The sequence below is a fragment of the Vanacampus margaritifer genome, chromosome 13, assembly GCF_051991255.1.
Source record: "Vanacampus margaritifer isolate UIUO_Vmar chromosome 13, RoL_Vmar_1.0, whole genome shotgun sequence".
In the NCBI taxonomy this organism is placed as follows: Eukaryota; Metazoa; Chordata; class Actinopteri; order Syngnathiformes; family Syngnathidae; genus Vanacampus; species Vanacampus margaritifer.
Window position 1 is genome coordinate 24,382,255 of NC_135444.1, and position 21,022 is coordinate 24,403,276.

The 21,022-nt window shown below is 46.0% G+C and overlaps 4 protein-coding genes across 7 annotated transcripts; 3 read left to right on the plus strand and 1 right to left on the minus strand.

Moving 5' to 3' along the window:
- Nucleotides 1-41: 41 nt before the first annotated feature.
- Nucleotides 42-15,199, plus strand: cpt2 (carnitine palmitoyltransferase 2). 4 transcript variants are annotated; one of them, XM_077583767.1, is made up of 10 exons: nt 42-98; nt 3,482-3,694; nt 6,108-6,273; nt 6,485-6,565; nt 6,669-6,775; nt 7,565-8,045; nt 8,276-8,506; nt 9,008-9,300; nt 10,078-10,374; nt 10,963-11,502. In XM_077583767.1, the coding sequence occupies exons 1-10, from the start codon at nt 59-61 to the stop codon at nt 11,289-11,291; spliced, it is 2,238 nt and encodes a 745-aa protein (XP_077439893.1). In that variant the 5' UTR covers nt 42-58; the 3' UTR covers nt 11,292-11,502. The 4 variants fall into 4 exon arrangements, 3 of the variants coding, with proteins under 3 accessions (XP_077439893.1, XP_077439892.1, XP_077439894.1); XR_013296395.1 differs by lacking the exon at nt 42-98 and adding an exon at nt 15,056-15,199 and having other exon boundaries at nt 2,923-3,694; nt 10,963-11,350; XM_077583766.1 differs by lacking the exon at nt 42-98 and having other exon boundaries at nt 2,923-3,694.
- Nucleotides 12,085-14,795, minus strand: magoh (mago homolog, exon junction complex subunit). The gene is made up of 5 exons (XM_077583804.1): nt 14,548-14,795; nt 13,344-13,402; nt 12,620-12,730; nt 12,378-12,460; nt 12,085-12,285 (listed from the first exon to the last, which is right to left on the minus strand). Exons 1-5 carry the CDS (start codon nt 14,636-14,638, stop codon nt 12,186-12,188), a joined length of 444 nt encoding a protein of 147 aa, XP_077439930.1. The 5' UTR covers nt 14,639-14,795; the 3' UTR covers nt 12,085-12,185.
- On the plus strand, nt 14,874-17,285 carry aatf (apoptosis antagonizing transcription factor). Its single transcript, XM_077583780.1, has 4 exons — nt 14,874-15,422; nt 15,517-16,053; nt 16,132-16,449; nt 16,877-17,285. The coding sequence occupies exons 1-4, from the start codon at nt 15,035-15,037 to the stop codon at nt 17,245-17,247; spliced, it is 1,614 nt and encodes a 537-aa protein (XP_077439906.1). The 5' UTR covers nt 14,874-15,034; the 3' UTR covers nt 17,248-17,285.
- A 756-nt stretch (nt 17,286-18,041) lies between these two features.
- tmco1 (transmembrane and coiled-coil domains 1) lies at nt 18,042-20,218 on the plus strand. Its single transcript, XM_077583798.1, has 7 exons — nt 18,042-18,221; nt 19,045-19,122; nt 19,213-19,272; nt 19,344-19,390; nt 19,476-19,543; nt 19,777-19,921; nt 20,002-20,218. Exons 1-7 carry the CDS (start codon nt 18,152-18,154, stop codon nt 20,098-20,100), a joined length of 567 nt encoding a protein of 188 aa, XP_077439924.1. The 5' UTR covers nt 18,042-18,151; the 3' UTR covers nt 20,101-20,218.
- The last annotated feature ends 804 nt before the right edge of the window (nt 20,219-21,022 follow it).

A 21,022-nucleotide genomic window follows, 5' to 3' on the forward strand; every position in this document is an offset into this window, starting at 1 on the left:
GGATTGGGGGGGGGGCGGGGGCGCACACCCAGCAGGCGGGGGAGGAGACGTGGACGCGATGGTGTTGTTTCAAGCGCTCCTCGTGGAGCCAATGAAAAGTGAGTGCGGTCCATCTTGGATCTTGTTGACAGTTGGACAGGAAACGCATGACAAGGATTATTATGGGATGGATGCGATTACGCAGCACAATGTATGTCGTACACAGCGAACGTTGATCACTGCAGGCTGTTGGCAAAATGTTTGCATATTTTTCCATTGAATGAATGAAATGTGGCTTTTTATGGTTTGGTGTTTTTAACGATGCAGGGGTAGTCAGTCAACTTGTTGGAAAGGTCGGCTAGTTAGTTGGTGGTAAGTCAGTTGGCTAGCTGGTCAGTTAGATGGTTGATAGGTTTGTCGGTCGATGAGTTGTTTTCTATTCTATTAGCCAGTTAAGTAGCTGGTTACTTAGTAGGTCGATAGGCAGGTCAGTCAATTGGTTACTTGGTTGGTTGGGATGTAGGTAGGTTTGAAAATGAGTTCACCAGTTAATTGGTTACTTAACCTGATGGTAGGTGGGTCTGTCCATCTGTTGGCCACTCAAACGAACTTGCTGTGTCCGTTTAGCTGCGCTGTACTTTGTAGCCTGTATTACTGCCACCTACAGGGCTGGAGCGGAACAAGTTTTCCAATGGAAGGCGTCAAGTGGGCGTGTTGGCTGCTTTAGCCTTGGTGGAGGTCAGCGCTCTGATGAGTGACACTCTCATCAACGTAACGGCGGGTGGCGTGTTTACTGGTCACATGACTCTTCCTTCTGATTGTGTGTGTGTGTGTGTGTAGAAGCTGCTTGCTCACATACTGTATGTGTCAATGCTAAGCTACGTGCTAGCAGTCCCAAAGTGACACGTGCAAGTACAAGACGCTTGAGTGCGGCTTCTTGTTGCTGCGGGGATTCCACGAATAAAACAATCACTCATGTGTTACGTAAGACGCACACAAAGTTACACAACTTGATTTATGGTGTTTGTGTGCGACAAGTGCCATTAATGCGTTTGTTTGATTCGAAGCAGATCTCCGGATGATGCAAGACGAGCGCAATCGCAAACGTCTTTCTTGCTGCTCTTACACTCCGACAGTCGCACCTTTTGGAAAAACGCAACTTTCCTACCTGAGTTTCTTACTTTTGTCGTAGTTTGTCAATTAGCGAGTTGTTTGCCTGACAGTACGCGCTCTATTAGGCGCCTTGCTAGTTAAGTCAGTTGGTCCACAAGTTGATTGATTGGTAGATCAGCATTTCCGTCATTCCTTAGTTTCAGTCCACTGGTTGATCGGTCACTCACTTGGTGAGTCCATTTCATTAGTTTGTTTGTTTGGTATGTTAATCATTAGATTGTCTGTTGGATAGTCAGTTAATCTTTTAGTCAGTCAGTCGGTTTCTAAGCCATTTAGCGAATTGATTGATGAATTGGTTGGTTGCTATGTTGGTCCATTAGCCAGTCGATTGGTTAACTACCTAGTTATTCAATTTGTCAACTATTAGTTTGGTCATTGAATTGATGTGTTGGTGAACTAGTCAGTGACCCAGTTAGTCCATAAATTGGTCAGTCACTTGCCAACCAACCATTTGGTTCAGCTAGTTTATTGGTTGGTAGGTGGATATTTTCTTCATTCATTCACTAGTTTGGCTGACTGACTAATTGTCGATCCGTCACTTGGCAAGTCCATTTCATTGGTCAGCTGATTGGTTAGTAGGTTGGTCTTCACTTTTGTTTGTCGGTTGATCCATCGATCGGTCAGGCACTGAGCGAGTTACTTCAGTTAGTTGGCAAATAGTTCACAGATCATTCATCATTTGAATGAAATGCATGAAGACATTTTCAAATCAGATCGGAGACCGTTTGAGCCGTCTTCATTTCTCTAGGAAAAGAAAAAGGACTCCAGTGTCCAAAGTCGATCCAAAAAAAGCATTTTTGGGATGCTTACTGTCGGCGGTCACAATGATTGGAGGCCACGTCGCAGATAAGAGCAGCGTGGGATCGTTTCAACAAAAACAAGATTTGCTTTTGTGGAGAAAGTGGCGCATTTCCAGACGACTGCGCTTTGTTGCTCTCCTTTGGTTGCCGACGCTGGGAAGCAAACCAAGCAATCTGGTGGGTGACAAAAAGCAAACAAAGTTTTGAAAAAGTGAAGGTGATCTCGCTAATGTGTGGACGCGCGCATGTTGAAGTGCGTGCGCGCGCGCCCCTCGCAGGGGAGCGGGACATAAATCCGCCGCATCCCAGTGGGCTTCGACACGAGTAATCCCGCTGTGAGCACCGAGCACAAAAAGTGGGTCACGTCAACAACACCGGTGCAGCCAGCGCCGACGGCAATCTGGACGCTTCCGTCAAAGCTGACACGCAGAAGCGCCGCACAGACGCGTCCAAAAGGAGTCCGAAAACAACACATTCGTACTCGTCACCTCACACAAAAAAAAGGGAAAAAAAAAGTGTGTCCGAGTCAGCAGAAAAGACTTCCAGATGATCAAAGGTGGAAAGGACGTAAATCCGTCCAGCGTGCTAAATGGAAAACACGTGTTGGAGGCCATCTTTGAGGCCCTCCTGCCTGCCAGAGGTGGGAGGAAGTCACAGATGTGCGTCAAGTCACAACCGAGTCAAAAGTCTCAACTGGCAACTTGCAAGCAACTCAAAAAACAAGAAAGAAAGTCAGACAATTGTGATCGGTGACATCATTAGGAAAACAACAACTCCGTTTTGGAATATTTTTATGACAAGTAGCGACCATTTTCATGAGGTCTGCAGCGAGCAGTTATTTGAATAATTCCATAATCTCGTCGTTATTTTTTTCAATCAATCAGATTTGAAACATTTTTTAAACATCCACGTGTGCCTTTATTCAAAAACAGGACAAGATTTCAAAATTGTCAGGGCAGAAGAGACAAAAAACATGAATTGATTATGATGCCGTTACTGGCCCGACCTGAAACATGTCAAAAAATCATCCCCAAAAAAGTTGCTGCTTCTTTTCCGGAGTTAAAGGAAATGTTTGATTTGGACTCAATACAAAGAAACGTAATCAGTTTCCTTTCGTGGAAATCGGAGCATATTTACAGTTGAGAGGCTGATGACAATAAAGAGATTCTGATTCTCAAGTTGAAGTGAATCATCAAAATGCTTGTTCAATTATTTAAAAACCAGTTATTTAGTGGTTGCACCTCCAGTATTCCCTTCAATCTAAAAAGTAATCGTTTGAACCGTGACATAAATCTCCTGTAATTGACTCAAATGCGAAATTATGCAAAAAACGATTCCATAGCTGCAGACATTGTCTTCTGGAACAATATCATATAACCGACGTAGTTGAAGTGTCAACTTCATGTAGTTTGGCTGTCATGAACTTGTAGCGTCTCAATTGATCAGAAATTGCTTTCTGTGTCACAACATGGACGAGCGAGCGAGTGCGGCCTATGGACATTTTGCTGTCCTTTTTTTTCCCACTGTAGGAGGTGCGGCTTCCACTGGATTTAGATGCGCTAAAGAGTCCGGTAATGGCGGCAAGTCTGACTGGAGCTGGCGTCTACAGTTTGGCCTTGGCGGGCTGCAGCTGAAGGTTCTGGAGCTTCATGGCCAGGCCCATGTTGCCGGTGATCTTCAGCTTGCCCTGGAAGAAGGCCTGCACACAAACAAGACAATCGAGCAACCGCTCAGTTTGCAAAGTAAGTCGTACATTTGTGCTGGGGTCATTTTCTGGCACTGGGTGACGTTAGTGTTTCATGTTGGACATTGGTGACAGGAACGCTACGTTGTTCTTTTCAAATTCAATTGGTAAACTTGTGGACTGCAGGACATTTTCTTCATTGTAAGTGATGGACAGACGGACAGATAGATAAGATAGAGATGGACGCCTGTGGCCTAAACCACTTCAATTGCTCTTTAGCATCTCCAGCAACTAGAACACTTTTTTGGTCTCTTATCTGGGTTAGTTGACATTTTCTTTTTCATGTCATTGTGTGCCATTTCAATCACACGCCATATCTTGTCCTCATTGCTACATGCACAAGACATGACTAATGGATTGTTGATGCTCCTTCCAAGTCAAAGCTAATTTGTTATTTGTTATTGGTTGGCAGCATCCATCCATTCATTCATTCGGACACCGTGACAAGTTTGTAACATAGACGGGCTGCCACAGACGAATGGACGGATAGATGGACGGATGTCCATCGTATGCATGTGTACCGTCTGAGGGTTGATCTTTCCGGTCATCAAGGCAAGCAGGTCAGAGTCGGTCATGGCGATGGTGCAGTCTGCTTTCTTGGCTGACACACAAACAAACATTCATTGAGTTTATTTTCAAATGTCAAGTCAAAAGGCCGTCTTTACGAGGCCAAGCAAGCAGTTGAGAAGTGCCGCCGTCACCCGTGTCGTTGTGCACGCAGCCGCTGCCATTCTTGACGTCCACGTACCACGTCGCCTCCTTGCCGCCCGGACCGTCCTTCACCTTGAAGGCAAAAACGCCGCCGATCTTCTTCACAAACGTGTCGCCTTCCTGCTCAAACATCAGGTGCATGTCACAACCTGGAACAACCTTTGACCTTCATCACCTTCGGTCTCACCTGCTGCAACTTCTTGTTGATCTCCTGGAACACAGCATGCGCCTTGAAGCCCTCCAGGCCATCGCTGGCGCTGCTCCCGACGGCCACAATCCTTCAAGCAACAATTTTAACTAACAATCCCCATTTGAAATACATTGACTAGAAAGAAAGAAAAATCGCGTCTCCTTTTAATGCGCATGCGTCACAAGCACGGAGGTCTTGCACGTCAGTTTCAACATGTCATGTCATGCATTGAAGACGAAGAAACTTCATTTTCAACAACTGATTGCAAACAAGTTGGAGAATGACAACTTTTGTTAACACCTGAGCTCAACAAATACGGCCGGCCTAACAAGTAACAAGTGTGTTAAAACAAAGATGACATCGGTGAGTGAATAACTCAAACGAATCATTTGTTACGTCAGCGTTCGTACCTTGGCGTGTGCATTTCGGGCATTTTGTAAAAGAAGAACGACGTAACACTGGCAAGAAGAAGAAGAGTTAGTAAACAGTTTGTGCAGGTGTCAACGAACTTTGCGGCTCCAGTGTTTCCTCACTGCACTTCCGGGTTGCCTCCGCTCTCTCCAGACTCGATGAGTCGACGTCAGAGAGGTCTGCCTCAGCACAAAACTTTTCAACGATTTCAAATACTCTGGACTCGCATTGTCTCTTTAAAATAAACACACAACAATACAATAACGTTCTTTGATAGAGTCAGGACGTATTGGACCCAATTGTTGTTGAAATGGTTGGAAATCTATCGATCCACGAAATGATTCAACACAGTAGTAATTAATGTAACATACCGTGGATATATAAACAACTAAGCAAGTATTGTCGCGTGAATATGATCTAAAAACACACACACATACACAAACAAAAACGTCATCTTGCGAGCTTCGCTGTTAGCTCAGCAACGAGTTATAATGTACAGTGCATAAATATAAACAACACAAGTGATGGCAACTGTTCAAGACATGTGCAACACTGCTACCTGCTGGTCATAAGATCGAACTGCAGTGGCGATAATATTGAACTCGTGCTTTGATGTACTTTATGAACCTCATTTGTACTCCATGTAGCTTGGCTAAAGCTAATAAAATTGTTAATTGTACTTATTTATACATAATAAAAATTTCAAATTTACTCTGGGTAGCTTAGCGAATAGACCACTCACGTGGGCGCGGTCGATTGGTATGACGTACAACGTTTACGTCACGTGACATGAACAGCCGCTTCCTGTATCTAATTAGTTAAATTTTATTTCTATTCCAACATCCTAAAATAACTATTAATATGACTGTAAACGTGATTAGAATGTAATGCGTTATTTCCGTGTGTGGCAAAGTTCTATCACAAGTTAAAAGGAAAGATGCCGCTGAGCTAGCGCACTACGGAAACCGGTTGCTACACCAGCTAGCTGCGGTTGCGAAGGTGTTAGCTTCAGGCGGCTGCTGTCGCTCGTCTTGCGAGTGTCTTCGTCCTAACACCTCTTTTTGTGTGTGTGTTTTCCTCCCTCGCGTCATGGCCAAAGTGCTCTCCGTAGATACTTTGAGGAAACCCGCCGGTTTTATTCAATCAAGATGGTTATGCTGGGTCTTGAGCAGGCGAAAGTACGGCAGCAAAGAAGAGACTTCCTCCTCATCGTATTTGCACAGAAGCCTCGTGCCCACCATGCACTACCAGAAGAGTTTACCAAGGTAAGAAGAATTCTACACAAGGTGACATGTTCGACGTTCTCGTTGAATGCAGGTGAAAGTGCACACTTGAAATCAACTAGTGACCACTAGGTGGCGGCGTTTGCAAGCCACCTGGCAGACTTAGAAGAATTTGTGATCATCTTCCTGCCCTGTGATGCAGCGTCTGTTTGCAAGTTGCTGACATGAATTGAAATACAGTTTCCTGGTCCAGGTTGCCCGTCCCAAAGCTGGAGGACACCATCAGGAGGTACTTGGCCGCTCAGCAGCCTCTCCTGGACGACCAACAATTCAAGTGAGCTCGAACTCGCCCCAAAACAAAAACAATGACATCACTGTACTATCACTATCATCTATTGTTTGGTTACAAAAACACACACACATTTGTCTTTCTTTAGAAACACAGAAAAGGTGGCTCAGGACTTCCTTGCTGGGGAAGGAAAAAAGCTGCAAGAAGAATTGCTGGCTCAGGATAAAAAAAACAAGCACACCAGCTACATCTCAGGTGATGCACGATTGAGACTCGATTGACAGGAAAGCGATCGACGACCGTGATTGAAAAGCAAAACTAAAGTGTCGTGTACTACTAGCGAGCACGCTAAAAATCTGTCATTCATTGATGAACTCATTCACTGCCATTAAAGGCGAAGATCCATTTGAACTGGGCTGGCAGCGAATGAATGCATTAAAGGACAATAAATTGATTAATTGACAACCATTTTGCTAATCGATAAATAGTTTAGAGAACTTTTTTTTGAAAATTGCCCAATGACCTTTCATCCTCTAAACAGTAAAAAAAAAAAGAAAGAAAAAGAAGCAGACTGAAGATGATTGTGTTTTTTGTGTGTATTTTTGAAAACATCTTTTACTTTGGAAAAAAAAAACATCAGAACGAAACACATTTTTGCAGATTTTTTTTAAATGGATGTTCCAGGCCAAAACCGTAACTTAATTTAAAAAGTTTTTTTCCATCCAATTCGTTGATTAATTGGAAAATAAATAAACAAATTAGTTCTTAAAATCATTGTGAATTGTAGGCTTGGTGGAGAGAAAATGTGATTTCTACGTGTATCTAAAAGTAAAATACTGTTGAGTTTAATTCTTATAAAAATAAACATGTTAAGAATTTTATTTTATTTTTTAAATAATTGACTAATCTGTATTTTTTTTTTCTATTACCTGCTAAATCAGATATTTTTTTTTTTTTAAAGGTTTGAAAAATGTCCATCCCTTCCTTCCAAGACCTGACATGACTTGAAATTGACAGTGCGGCGAATGCGCGCGTGTGTTTCAGGCCCGTGGTTCGACATGTACCTGTCGGCGCGCGAGCCGGTAGTGCTGAACTTTAACCCGTTCATGTCGCTGAACGACGACCCCAGGACCGAGTACAACCAGCAGCTGGTGCGCGCCAGCAACCTGGTGTGCTCGGCCGTGCGCTTCATGAAGACGCTGCGCGCCGGCCTGCTGGAGCCCGAGGTCTTCCACTTGGACCCGAGCCGCAGCGACACCGACGCCTTCAAGAAAGTCATCCGCTGGGTGCCCGCCTCGCTGTCCTGGTACGGCGCCTACATGGTCAACGCGTACCCGCTGGACATGTCGCAGTACTTTCGCCTTTTCAACTCCACGCGCATCCCGCGCCCGGGTCGGGACCAGCTTTTCACCGACCCCGCGGGGCGCCACCTGCTGGTCATGAGGAAGGGCAACATGTACGTCTTTGACGTGCTGGACGGCGCCGGCAACATGCTGCCGCCGGCGCAGATACGCGACAACTTGAGGTACGAGGACACTCCATCGCATCCGTATCAAACACGAGAGAGGCTGGAGGCAAATGTGGACAAAAACCCACGTGGCCCGAGTCCTCTTTGCCACTAGTTGGCGCTATACTGCAGCGCTTTCACATATCGCGCGCTCATCATCTGCTTCCGGAAGTCGTTCGTTGTGTTCATTGACATTTGAAATGTGACGCGAGCGAGCCAGCGAGCGCTGACGTGCCGTCCGCCCTCAGCTGCATTCTGTCGGACGACGCGCCGGCGCCCCGCTTCCCGCTGGGGGCGCTGACGGCGGAGAACCGCGACGTGTGGGCGGGGCTGAGGGACAAGCTGGTCGCCGCCGGCAACGGCGAGGACCTGAAGACGGTGGACGGCGCCCTCTTCTGTCTGTGCCTGGACGACGTGACGCTGCGCGACAGCGTGGACGCCTCCCACAACATGTTGCACGGCGACGGCGTCAACAGATGGTAAGCGCGCTAGCGACAACTTGAGACTCACTAGTACCGCCACTCTCTTGCGCCACAAGTGCATCCGCGCGGCTTCGGCTCAACATCAAGGACATGCAATCTAAAGTTGTACTAGTAAAAGCTCTGCGGCGCTTACTACTAACATTTTTCCCACTTTTGTGTAAAACAAAGACATGTTACTAGTGAGGCATGAGATGTTAAATCGATTTTTAGAATGTTAGTAGTAGTATCGTTTTGTCTCACTAGTAAGTGTAGCTATCGAACTAGTGTGCAGAAATGTCCTGTAGTGTGAGAAACGTTACTAGTAAGACAATTGCTCTACTAGTGTGCTGAATTGTCTTACTAGTAAACTGTCTACTGCTAGTAATGTTTTTTTTCCCAGACATAAGCTTTCTGCACACTATTAAATCAACTTCATGTTACTAGTGAGGCAAAACTGCACCCATTGACATTTATCAGTACTAGTGCACTAGTCAAGTGTGGTGTGTGTTTTGTGCGCAGGTTCGACAAGTCGTTCAGCATCATCGTGGCGCAAGATGGCCACACCGCCATCAACTTCGAGCACTCGTGGGGCGACGGCGTGGCCGTGCTGCGCTTCCTCAACGAAATCTTCAAGGACACCACCCAGAAGCCTCTAGTGCACCCCGGTGCCGTCACTAGCGCCCACTCGGCGTCTGGCGTGCGGCGGCTGAGCTTCAAGCTGGACGATGAGCTGCGCGACGGCATCAAGAAGGCCAAAGTGGGATTTGACGCCGCCGTGTCGCAGCTCACCATCGACGCCATGCAGTTTACAGGTTTCACTAGTAACTTTTTTTCCCGCTACTAGTACTGACCACCTTAGGCAGGCTGTCAAGGATATGGAATAAATACTCAAAAGCTGCTTATTCCATCATAAATAAGCTCTTTGTCTTCACTAGTAGCACAATTCAGCGCACTAGTGACATCTACTAAAAATTTTACAACAGCTAGGTCACGCTGCACTAGTTGACAACTGCGTGCTACTACTGCCGTGTACTTTTACGTCTGGTGCTTCACTAGTTGTACTAGTAACATGCAGATGTCAAGTAGTACCATTTTTCTTCACTAGTATCATAGTTGTTTTATTGGTGTGCATAAATATCATGCGTGGAGAAGTGATTAAGACCTTTTAGTGCACTAATAGAAAGACTGTCTTACTAGTAAAAAACAATTCTGCTACTAAATAAAATTTCTGCCAACCACATGCTGCTAGTGAGGCAAAATGGCACTAGTTGACAAGTGTGTGCTACTATTGATATCAAATGTGACTTGTTAATGTCACTAGCAGTGCGCGCATGTGAGGTAGCGCATAGTTTGCCCTCGCCATTTCATTGATTAACATGAAAAAGTCCAATGAACATGTTACTAGTAAACCCAAAAAGAATTGTCAGTAAGCCAATTGAGTGCACTAGTAAAACGACTGCATGTGACTTGTGGGACAAAACCGGGCACTAGTGCCGGTTGCTTTATCATTTGTGGTTTGAGCATTTCATGCGTATGCTACTAGCGCCTGTGTGCGGTGGGCTTTTGCTAGCGTGTGTGACCTCCCCTAGGTGGCGGTAAAGAGCGTCTGAAGAAGTGCCAGGTGAGCCCGGACGCGGTGGCGCAGCTGTCCTTCCAGATGGCCTTCCTGCGGCAGTACGGCCGCACGGTGGCCAGCTACGAGTCGTGCAGCACGGCCGCCTTCCGCCACGGCCGCACCGACACCATCCGGCCCGCCAGCGTCTTCACCAAACGCTGCGCGCACGCCTTCGTCGGCGAGCGCGCCCGGCACGACGCCGGGCGGCTGCTCCACATGCTGCGGCAGTGCTCCGACCACCACGGACGGCTCACCAAGGAGGCCGCCATGGGTGAGGCGGGACCACCACACCAGGCCTTGTCGGGTTTCGCTGGAGGGCTCGAAACCGGGCTTAGCCTTTGAAAGTTGCCTTTTACAAAAGAGGGTTTCAAACTCGGGTTTGGCTTTCAATGTAGACTTTTACAATAAGTGTGAAATTGGGCTTTTGAACCAGCTCGGCCTTTCAATTGAGGGGTTCTAAAAATAAGGACAATTGGGGGTTTTAAATGACCTTTTCAAACTAGGATCAGGTGTCGAAACTCGGGTTTGAAACTCGGGTTTGAAACTCGGGTTTGAAACTCGGGTTTGAAACTCGGGTTTGGCCTTGGACCAACAAGGGTTACGCTTTCAAGTAGGCCTTGAAACTCTTTCAAAGGAGGTTCAGGGTTTTCAAGTCGGCTTTTCAACGTGACCTCTGTGGCAAGGGGAGGAGCCCGAGCTGGCGTGCAAAGCGTCAAAGTTGCGACGGCGAGGCAACCGCCGCTCGGCTCGCAGAGAGCAGCTTTGCTAGCCAAAGTAGCGGACGAGGGACGAGTCGTAGTGCCATGTTTGGACTCCATGGCTCGTCTTGCACCCTGACCCCCCCCTGATTGTTTTTCAGGTCAGGGTTTCGACCGGCACCTGTTCGCCCTGCGCTGCCTGGCGGCGACGGCGGGACGGCCGCCGCACGACCTTTACGCCGACCCCGCCTACGACGCCATCAACCACAACATCCTGTCCACCAGCACGCTGTCCAGTCCGGCCGTGCGTCTGGGCGGCTTTGCGCCGGTGGTGGCCGACGGCCTGGGCGTGGGCTACGGCGTCCACGACCACTGGATCGGCTGCAACGTCAGCGGCTACCCGGCTCGCGACGTCGCGCGCTTCCTGCAGTGCGTGCGGCAATCCCTGGAGGACATCTTCGCCGTCCTGGACGGGAAGGCGCTCGCGTGACCGCCAGCCGCGTGACCCGCCAGCACCGCCCGCCTTTTGCACTCGCAAAACCAAATGCAGTAAGTGGAAATCGTGTCATGTGAGTCACGTTGTCATGGTTACCGGCAAATAATCATGTCATTGAATGCGTGTGAAAAAAATGTCGTCTTCCGTTTGGATTTTAAAAAAAAACTGGCAAAGAAATAAAATTAAAAAAAATGAACTGAGACAATCAAGACTCTTAGTCATACATTTCTCCAAAAATTAAATGTACATTTTCAACATTACATTTGTATATTTTAAACTTTTGAGAAATATTTGTGGGGGGGGAATTGTAGTCTTACAATTAAGTGTACATTTTCCTGGGGGGGAAATTCTGAAACATTTGAGGGACAAAAGCCTGTTAAAAAAAACTAAAAATTAGTCTGAATTTTTTACATTAATCAGTCTACATTTTTTAGGGAAAAGTCGTATTAGAAAAAAAAAAGGGGGAGAAGTTTTATTTTGGATTTCAAAAAATGTATTTTTCAAGATGAATGTGTTATTTTAGGTCATTTGTATACTGGAGAAATTTAAATTGATTGTAATAGTATTTGGGGCGGCTGCAAAAGAAAAAAATGCTGAAATATTTTGAAGGAAAATATTTTTTTTTTTCTTCAGAATGAAAACTTTATTTTCAAAATGTTGGATTTTCAGATTGATGTGATTGTCACTCGAATGAAGTGATCCTTTTTTTGGGGGGGGGTGAAGACAGGACGCGACGGCTGCGTAAGGACGAGCAAAACGGTTTCAAAGCACTGCAACACTCGTCATCTTGTATTCTCAAAACTTTATTTAAAACGTAGACAAAAAGAAGCAAATGTACAAATGCGTGGGTAGAACCAAAGAACAATTGGATGCGGAGGACGAGGACATCTAGATGGGCTTGATCTTAAAATGGAGTCCGATCAGACTGAAGACCAAACACTTGAGGTCCTGCACCAGGTAATAAAACACACGCAGACCTTCGGGATCCCTAAATGGACAAAAAGAAAAAAACATTTCCCGTCAAGATGGGTCACGTTCCAAAAAACGATCTGACCGCCGCCGCCGCCGTCGTCTCCTCACTTGGATTGGTTGACGTCAATCAAAGAGCCGATTTTGGACGTGGTGAAGGAAATGTGCTCGTCACCGATGACGATTTCCAGCTCCTTCAGAAACAAAACAAAAAAAACGTCCAACGTTTAGTTATCAAATATTTTGGGAAGGTAACAGTCCAGTTCCGGACACATTCTGGAACGGACCATGGAGCTGGATGGGAAAGATTTGGACTAAATGCTCCCAAAAAGAATGTTTTTGAAAAAGCCCACCTGTCTTCCCACTCGGTCGGGGGGCGGCCACAGCGCGTCGTCCTCTTTGGTGATCTCGCTGTCGTCGATGATCCGTTTGAGCTCCTCCATGACGCTTTTGTGGACGTACGCCTGACGGGCGTCCCCAAAGACAACAACAACTTCACACACACTCGGAATAACCACAAAGTTGCGGACACCGGCGTCAACAATCGGATGTGGATTCAACGACCACATAGCGCTAAGGCCACTTAGCTTGATGCTAACAGACAATACAAAAGACCAGGCAGGCTAATGCAACGAGCAGCCATGTTGCACTAACTAACTTGGGACCGACTGATAAAGACTTTTGGGGGCCAATATTTGGCAGAATGACAAATATTAATTTGGCCTTCAGTAATTATTTGAAGTGAGATAAGGCAGAAAAATGTTTTTTTTTTTTTTTTACACAGAATGTTTGATTTGAAATACAAGTGGGCGTGGTCATGGATAGACAAACATGGAAATCAGGCTAGAAAAAAAGATTTGTTTCATTGAGTCAAACATAAAAAGGCTAAAAACATTTTGGACCGTCGACCACGTGGAGTCTGTAGACCAAATGTTTCTTTTTTTTTTAAACTGTACTTGAAAAATGTGGTACACGATCTCTTTTGGCGAGGAGATACTGCTGATCCATTTTTGGGACCGGTACGCGTGCAAACCTATCTTCAATTCATAAATAGTAACCAAAAAAAGGCACAATTACCTCCTTTCGGATCATGACGTCGTTCTTGTAGTTGCTGTTGTTGGCGTAGCGCAGTTTACCTGAAAAAAGACATTTCGAGTTCTAAGCAATTTGGACAAAAGCAGGTCGTTGTTTCCAAAGCCTGCAAAACCAAACAACTGCGACGTACTGTCAAATGTGCAGAAAATGCAGATTTTTAAACGCTGAAAGCACCAAAGGACATTTTGAGGTCGCTTGTTCATCTCCACGGAAGCCAATCACGCGCTCGTTCGCATCTGCAGTCGTTGCTTCTCCTTCATTTGCAAGCTGCTGCCATCACGTCTTATTCATTTGGACTCACAATATAATACGCGACATTTCAGCGTGATTTTATAGCAACCATTTTGGACTTGCCTGTTTTAAATGACATTTTCTGTGTTTGTGATTGAATTAATTCATCGCATTAGTCCAAAGAATGTCATGCTTTTATACACATTTAACTTAGAATACACTTGAGGTGCAACAATGAATTGAAAATAAGAACAAAAAATGGATAATTAACGTGTGCTTATTTTCTGCACAGCCCATTTAAAATAATGTCCTGGAAGATGGAACAAAAATATAATAATCAATTATAAAAATAATTGGCCGATTCATCTTTTCCTGAGATAAATAGTTGCAAATGAAATGGAAGCTATGTGACAATTTAGGACTTGTCTTTATGTATTTTTTACCGAAATATATTTTATTGGAGTTGCTTTGTTTTGCAAGTAAATTAATCATATTTGCCTCTTGATGGAGTTATAAATATCTTACCATAACCTAAAAAAAATATTGATTAGCTTTAACCTGGAACCCCCAAAATTACGAAACAACCTCATTTTCCTACCAAAAAATAGCAATTGTCTGCTTTTGCATATGAAAACTACAAAACAAATTGCAGTCGAATGAATGAACGTTTCGTCGTCTTCTCGGTTCCCTTCCGGAACCAGAAAACCACATGGCGAGTCCATTTCATTTAAAGCTTACAAAGTGCCACACTTTCACTCGTTTCACTTACAATCGACGTAAAGCTTGAAAAGTACAACCTCGAGGTGCATAAAAACACTTTTGGAGCGTTTGCCGCATGTTTGCACCGGCTGAGGCCTAGCTTATTTTAGGTTAGCCTAGCCTAGCCTAGCCTAGCCTAGCCGCAGCCGGTTTGAAGGAAGAATGGCAACTCAAACAAGAGCCACACTCTACTCACCATCGGGTCTGAATTCAAACTCCAGGAACTCGTGTCCAAATTTACCTTTGTGGCCAACGTAATACCTCAAGTAGAAGTCGCTCGTTGACATTATCACAGCGTAAAAAGTTTTTCTTTTGCTTTTTTTTTTTTAAAGGAAAAGTCGCGCCGACACAAGCTAGCGAGCAGTCGCAGATTGGAACATCCTATGCGCATGCGTATAAATATTAGCTTGAGCTGGGCGTTTGTCTGACAGGCGGTGTTGAACGGCAAAAGTGGGAAAACATATACTTTAAATATCAGTGTTACGATGCTCATACAAACAATTTAAATATTAATCTACATGTAAAATGTGCAAAATACGGATATCTGAAAAGAGTCAGAAAATATTCTGCCTGAAGACAAAAATACGGGATTGTCGCATAATATTACGTCATGACTAAGCGCCTCGGAGTCGGAGCGTCAGGCAGGGACGCGTGTGCATGTTGGCTGGTTTGTAGGTTACCTCATGGCTACTTCCTTCTCGCAGGAGCTCGAAGAGCTCCTCAACCCGCTCCCAAAGTTCGCCGATCCCGAGGACGACCATGACGAGGCCACCAAAGCCCGGGTTAGCGACACCTTCGCCGGGGACGACGACGAAGCTGCGGTCGACGCTGAAATCGGCGTCGGCGCCCTGCGGAGGAAAAACGCGGTCTTGCTGGCTGACAGCGACGGGAGGTACCTGGGGAAGGCCGTCAGCAGACAGCAGCTCTTCTTCACGGACATGGAGCACGACCAGGAGGATGAGGATGAGGATGAGGATGAGGATGAGGATGAGGATGAGGATGAGGATGAGGATGAGGATGAGGATGAGGATGATGAGGATGATGACGATGACGATGGAGATGGTGGCCAAGGTAATGTGTGGCCTTGCTGCATTATTATTGCAGTGGTTCATTTAATCATGATTATTTTCCTTGTTCATACCTCTGAATTTGCACTTTATCCAAGATGAAGAAGAAGAGGAGGATGGAAGTGGTGGAGAAATAGAGGAAGATGAATATGAAGAAAAAGAGGCGGATGAAGAAGAAGCAGATGCCGACATCTCCCTTCCTGCCGAAGTGGACCTCCACAAGCTGACGGACAAAATGGACGACGTTGGCGTGAGTGAGGACGATGGCAGCGATGAGAATGAGACGGGGGAGGATGAAGACGAGGAGGGCGCCATCTCCACCTTCTCCAAGGCGAAGGTGGACGAGGAGGTGGAGAAAGGCCAGGCGGTCCGGAACCAGCTGGCGGTGTGGGAGCGGCTCCTGCAGGCCCGCATCAAGATGCAGAAAGCGCTGGCGAGCGCCAACCGTCTGCCACAGCCGCACGTCCTGCCGCATTTCCGGACGGGGGGCGGCCCTCAGCTGGCCGGCGCCGTCAAGAACACGCGCAAGGCCTTGAAGGCTCTTCAGAGGTCCCTGCTGGACCTTCACCATCGGCTCATTGGGCAGAGCTCCACACAAGTCCTTTCGGGCCTTGATGAGGAAGATGACGATGAAGGTAATTCAGCCGTTCACAATGAAATCTGTTTACAATCGATTAGTCGCTCTCTCTACATTTGTGTGCGTCTCTTTGAAGAGGGGAGAGCGTCCAAGCGCAAACTGGACATGTCCGACTACCCGGAGATGGCATCCAAGCGTTTCGCCGCCTTCCAGCCGTATCGCGACGCCACGCTGCAGAAGTGGCACGACAAAACGCGTCTGAGCTCGGGAAAGAGCGGCGGCGGAAACTTTGGAGCGTTCGAGCGCAACATTGTGACCCAAGTGGAGCAGATTCTGATGGATAAGGAGCGGCTGGTGCGGCGCACGCAGACGCGGCGCTCCGAGTACCGCGTCCTCGGAAGGAGCGAGGACCAATTGGAGGAGAATTGCAATCCGGATCATTTGGACCCCACAAGTAGGTTTTTATTACTTGTATGCGGAGCGGCTGCACGATATTGGAAAAAAACGTGCGATACGGGTGTTGAAGATCGCGATAGTGATATTATTGCAAAATGTCTCTAAAGAAATGATATTTTCATTATCTAATGAAATAAATAAGCGTTAAATGTGGAATATGAGCAGACTATGTACAGTAAGTGTTAGCATAAACATGCGAGGACCCAAAAAAAGAGGATTACAGCGATTTGCTATTTTACAACTTGCCTTCACGTTAGCAGAATTGGGACTGTGAAGACGGCTTTGTAGATTGCTTGCGTTTCCTTTCGACGCAGCCGCTGTTCTTCAACGTCACATCTGATTGGTCAAACTTGGATCAACGGCAATGCGTGCAACGAAGCATTGAAGATGTTAACGTGCTGCGGTTTTGCCGCGTCTGTCCACAGCGCCCTCCAGAGGGAAGGCGCCGAACGACGAGGACGTGTTCGACGACGACGACTTTTACCACCAGCTGCTGCGCGAGCTCATCGAGCGCAAGACGGGCGGCGCCGACGCCAACCAGCAGGTGGCGGCGGGGCGCCAGTGGCTGCAGATCCAGAAGCTGCGTAGCAAAATCAAGAAGAAGGTGGACACCAAGGCCAGCAAAGGTCGCAAGGTCAGGTTCGACGTGCACGCCAAGCTGCTCAACTTCATGGCGCCCATCCTCCACGACCAAGACGCCCTGGCGCACGACGCCCGCACCGAACTCTACAGGGGACTCTTTGGACTCCGCCCACCTGCGATGTCACAAGCCAATGACATTTATGCCAATCAATAATTTGTTTTCATACATCAAGTGCAGCGTGTGACTTTCAACTCGTTTTCTGTCATTTGTACTGTACCCTACAAGAAGACGCCGTAATGTGTAGTACCTTAACATATAGTGCTTTTCTATTAAATATACTATCAGTATGACAGTATATTATGCTACACTGTTTAGTACTATACTATGGTAGCCAAAAATGCTTGCAAAATACCAACACTTTAAAAGTGAAGACAATTTGGACTTTTCGTTATTTAACGAACAAACACAAAGTTGACAACGCACATACTCTGCTTTGGCGGCCCACATAAAATGTTGTGGCAGACCGCATCTGGCCCCTGGACCGTGAGTTTGACACCATATTTACTAAACTGTGTATTTGCCATACTATATTGTACTTGCACTGTATAGTGCTGTACTATATAGTATCTTACCTTAAGTGGCTAAGCACATCCTATATTGTACTATAGGAACCTAGAATTATAATATATAAATATATATACTTGACCACACAATTTATTTTTTGTGAGGAAGGTGAATGGCTAAACTATAAATGGTGTACTGTGAACTATATTAATATACTGCGCAGTACAAAAATGTGCCAGTAAGCGGAGTGCGCGAAATCAAGTTTCGACGTAAACATTTGAAACTGACGCGTGTGCTTTTGACATGATTATTTTTGTTTTTCTTGCCATAAAAATGTTCGGTTTCAATTAAAGTGTCGCATTTGGTGCTTCCAAACACTCCACGCCTCACGAAAAATCCGAAATGTGATGGTAGTGTCACGTCATGCGGTGCAGCGTGAACCGGAAGTAGTTGGCCGAAGTCTGACCTCTTCGCCGATGACCTCGTCCTGCCTTGCTGCCTGCTTAGAATCGAAATTTTGCATCTGTGACGGTTGACATTTGGAGTGCTCAAAATGAGTACGATGTTCGCCGACACCATCCTCATCGTGTTCATCTCCGTGTGCACTGCGCTGCTAGCCGAAGGTGAGCCGAGCATGCTAACAACGACAAATACGATCACGTACTTTTCATGACGACGATTTTCAACTACTACGTTACGGCAACACGACCGATGTCATATAAATAGGAAGGTGGGGCTTTTTTGAAGAGCCGTAAACCACTGAAATGTTGCAACAGGGGTTGGAGTTAGCATTCAAAGCTAACTGCTTATCCGGGAATATTATTTTTTTTTAATCGGATTATGCAAACTGTCATTCTAATTCCCATTGAAAGACACAATTTATTTGATTTATTACATCAACGTTATTGTGTCTACGTCTGATACAATACACACGTATTGTACAAAAAATAAAACGGTTAGTTTGTGTACTTTAAACGAATATTGGTTCTTTTCAATTAGCTAGCTGCATGGAAATTAAATGCAACTGTGGGTTTCAAATTAGGGTCACAATCGAGGTTAGCTTCCATTGAAGAAGTTTCGATCGTGGTTTGGCATTTTGAATCAGGATTTCCAATCAAGGTTTCAAACCTGCAATAGGCTTTCAGACCAATTGGGGCCGCAAAATAGGGTTTTAAATGTGACTATGGGATTGAAGTTTGGTTTTGAAGACATTATTAGGGTTTGAAGAAAAGATTAGACTAGTTCCACATTTGAAGTTTATCAGCAAGTTTGCTAATTAGCGCAAGAATGTGTTTTTATGTTCATGCAAATATTTTGTGCGCTTGTGTTGTGTCTACTTGAATGGAAAGCCCTCATGAAGGCTCCCCCATGTTCCATCTCCAAGTTCTTTTTGAACGTGTCTCATGAAAAGTAAGAGTTGTAAGACGCTGCGTTGTGATTGGTCAGGAATCACGTGGGTGCTGGTGTACCGCACGGACAAGTACAAGCGGCTCAAGGCGGAGGTGGAAAAGCAAAGCAAGAAACGTACGAAGCACAAGCAAACGTCGTCCGTGTTATTCTTGCCCTTGGTTGTCTTTATGCTGCGCTAGTCATCAGTTTGTGTGTTTGCCGTAGTGGAGAAGAAAAAGGAAACCATCACGGAATCTGCAGGACGTCAGCAGAAGAAGAAGATTGGTAAAAAAAAAAAAAACTTTTTTTTTTTTAGCTGAACGCTGACGTTGGATCACGTGTGGATGTTTTTGCAGAAAGACAAGAGGAGAAGCTGAAGAACAACAACCGAGACTTGTCCATGGTCAGAGTCGCCGCTTGGCTTCAACTCCAATGAAAATGAAAATGGCGGGCGTACGTCTCACGGATGTTTTGGCGTTTGTTTGCAGGTGCGCATGAAGTCCATGTTTGCCATCGGCTTCTGCTTCACCGCTTTGATGGGCATGTTCAACTCCATGTAAGCGTCTGACTCCTCACGCGCTCACGTCACGTGGCCACCAACATTCATTCCAAATGTTCCACTTGTTCCTTCATTTCCTAAAAACAAGACAAACAACGTTTTCAGACGTATCATTTAAAGGCCATTGATGTTGTTCTATATTTAATAATTGACACTACTCAACTGTGACTTGCACTTTGCTGAAAGGAAACGATTGAAGCTGTCGTTTTGATTTGATTCATTTTGTTAAGTTTCGACGGCCGAGTGGTGGCCAAGCTGCCCTTCGTGCCGCTGTCTTACATCCAGGGCCTGTCGCATCGCAACCTGCTGGGCGAAGACTACACCGACTGCTCCTTCATCTTCCTCTACATCCTCTGCACCATGTCCATCCGACAGGTATCCGTCCGTCCGCCCGTCCATCCGCCGCCCCTCACACACGACAGCGGCTGATGTTGCGCTTGTGGTCTCGTGTACAGAACATCCAGAAGATGTTGGGCTTGGCACCCTCCAGGGCGGCCACCAAGCAGGCGGGGGGCTTCCTGGGGCCCCCGCCCCAAGCCGCCAAATTCTCCTAATGGCCTCCAAAGGTCACGACAACGCCATTTGACCCGCAAAAGACAAAAGAGCGCTTTTGTGTTGTTTCTTTTAAGTCACAAATGTCATTTCTTAGCTTTCAATAAAGTTTTATGGGTACGTTTTAGTGACCGTGGTCATTGTTTGAGCATCACAACTTCCGCTTTGGCTGTCAATCACTTCTAGGCTCACAATTCAACCTGGAACCAACGACATTGGGGCCTTGCCATACCAGTGACGCGACTAAACGAGTTTATGGAGATGTAAGCCGTCGTCTGGACGGTTTGGATTTGCCAGAAAAACATTTGGGATCATACGAGCACTGTGCCGTGGCACTCAAGTCAGCTGACTTGACAATTTGGCAAATAGTCAATGTTTGTTCTACAAAAGAGGCTTCAGGCTGTTCCATGCCACTCCTAGCTCAAGTTCACTCCCCAAAACTTGGCTTCGGTCTGCTAGCTCAGTGCTAACACATAACGAGAAATGCCACAGACAAGCTAACAAATAGCATCGATGTGGTGGAGTTAACTATTCAAGCAAAATAAATTGGACTGACACGCTTCGTCCGTGTGGTTGCATTATGCTGCCCCCTGGTGGCCATTTTACACACTAGCAGGATCTGCAATGAACTCTGCGTTAGATTAGCATCGGCGTTAGCACGCCGCCCAAAAGGCGCTTGTGGTAGCGACCCCGCAGCTCAAAACAGTCTGACAAACCGTCTAAATCAAAGACTATCCAAACTAACCCCAACTAATAATTGACTGTGAACTCAGAAATCATGTGAAATGGTGGTAGCCAAATATAAATATTTTTCTTTGAATTGTTGTGAATGGCTTTGGTGAGGAAAAAATGAAAATCCTGACTCATTGTGTCACTAGATTTAAAGATAAAATGACCTCATCAAGAGGGAAAATGTGGATTTGT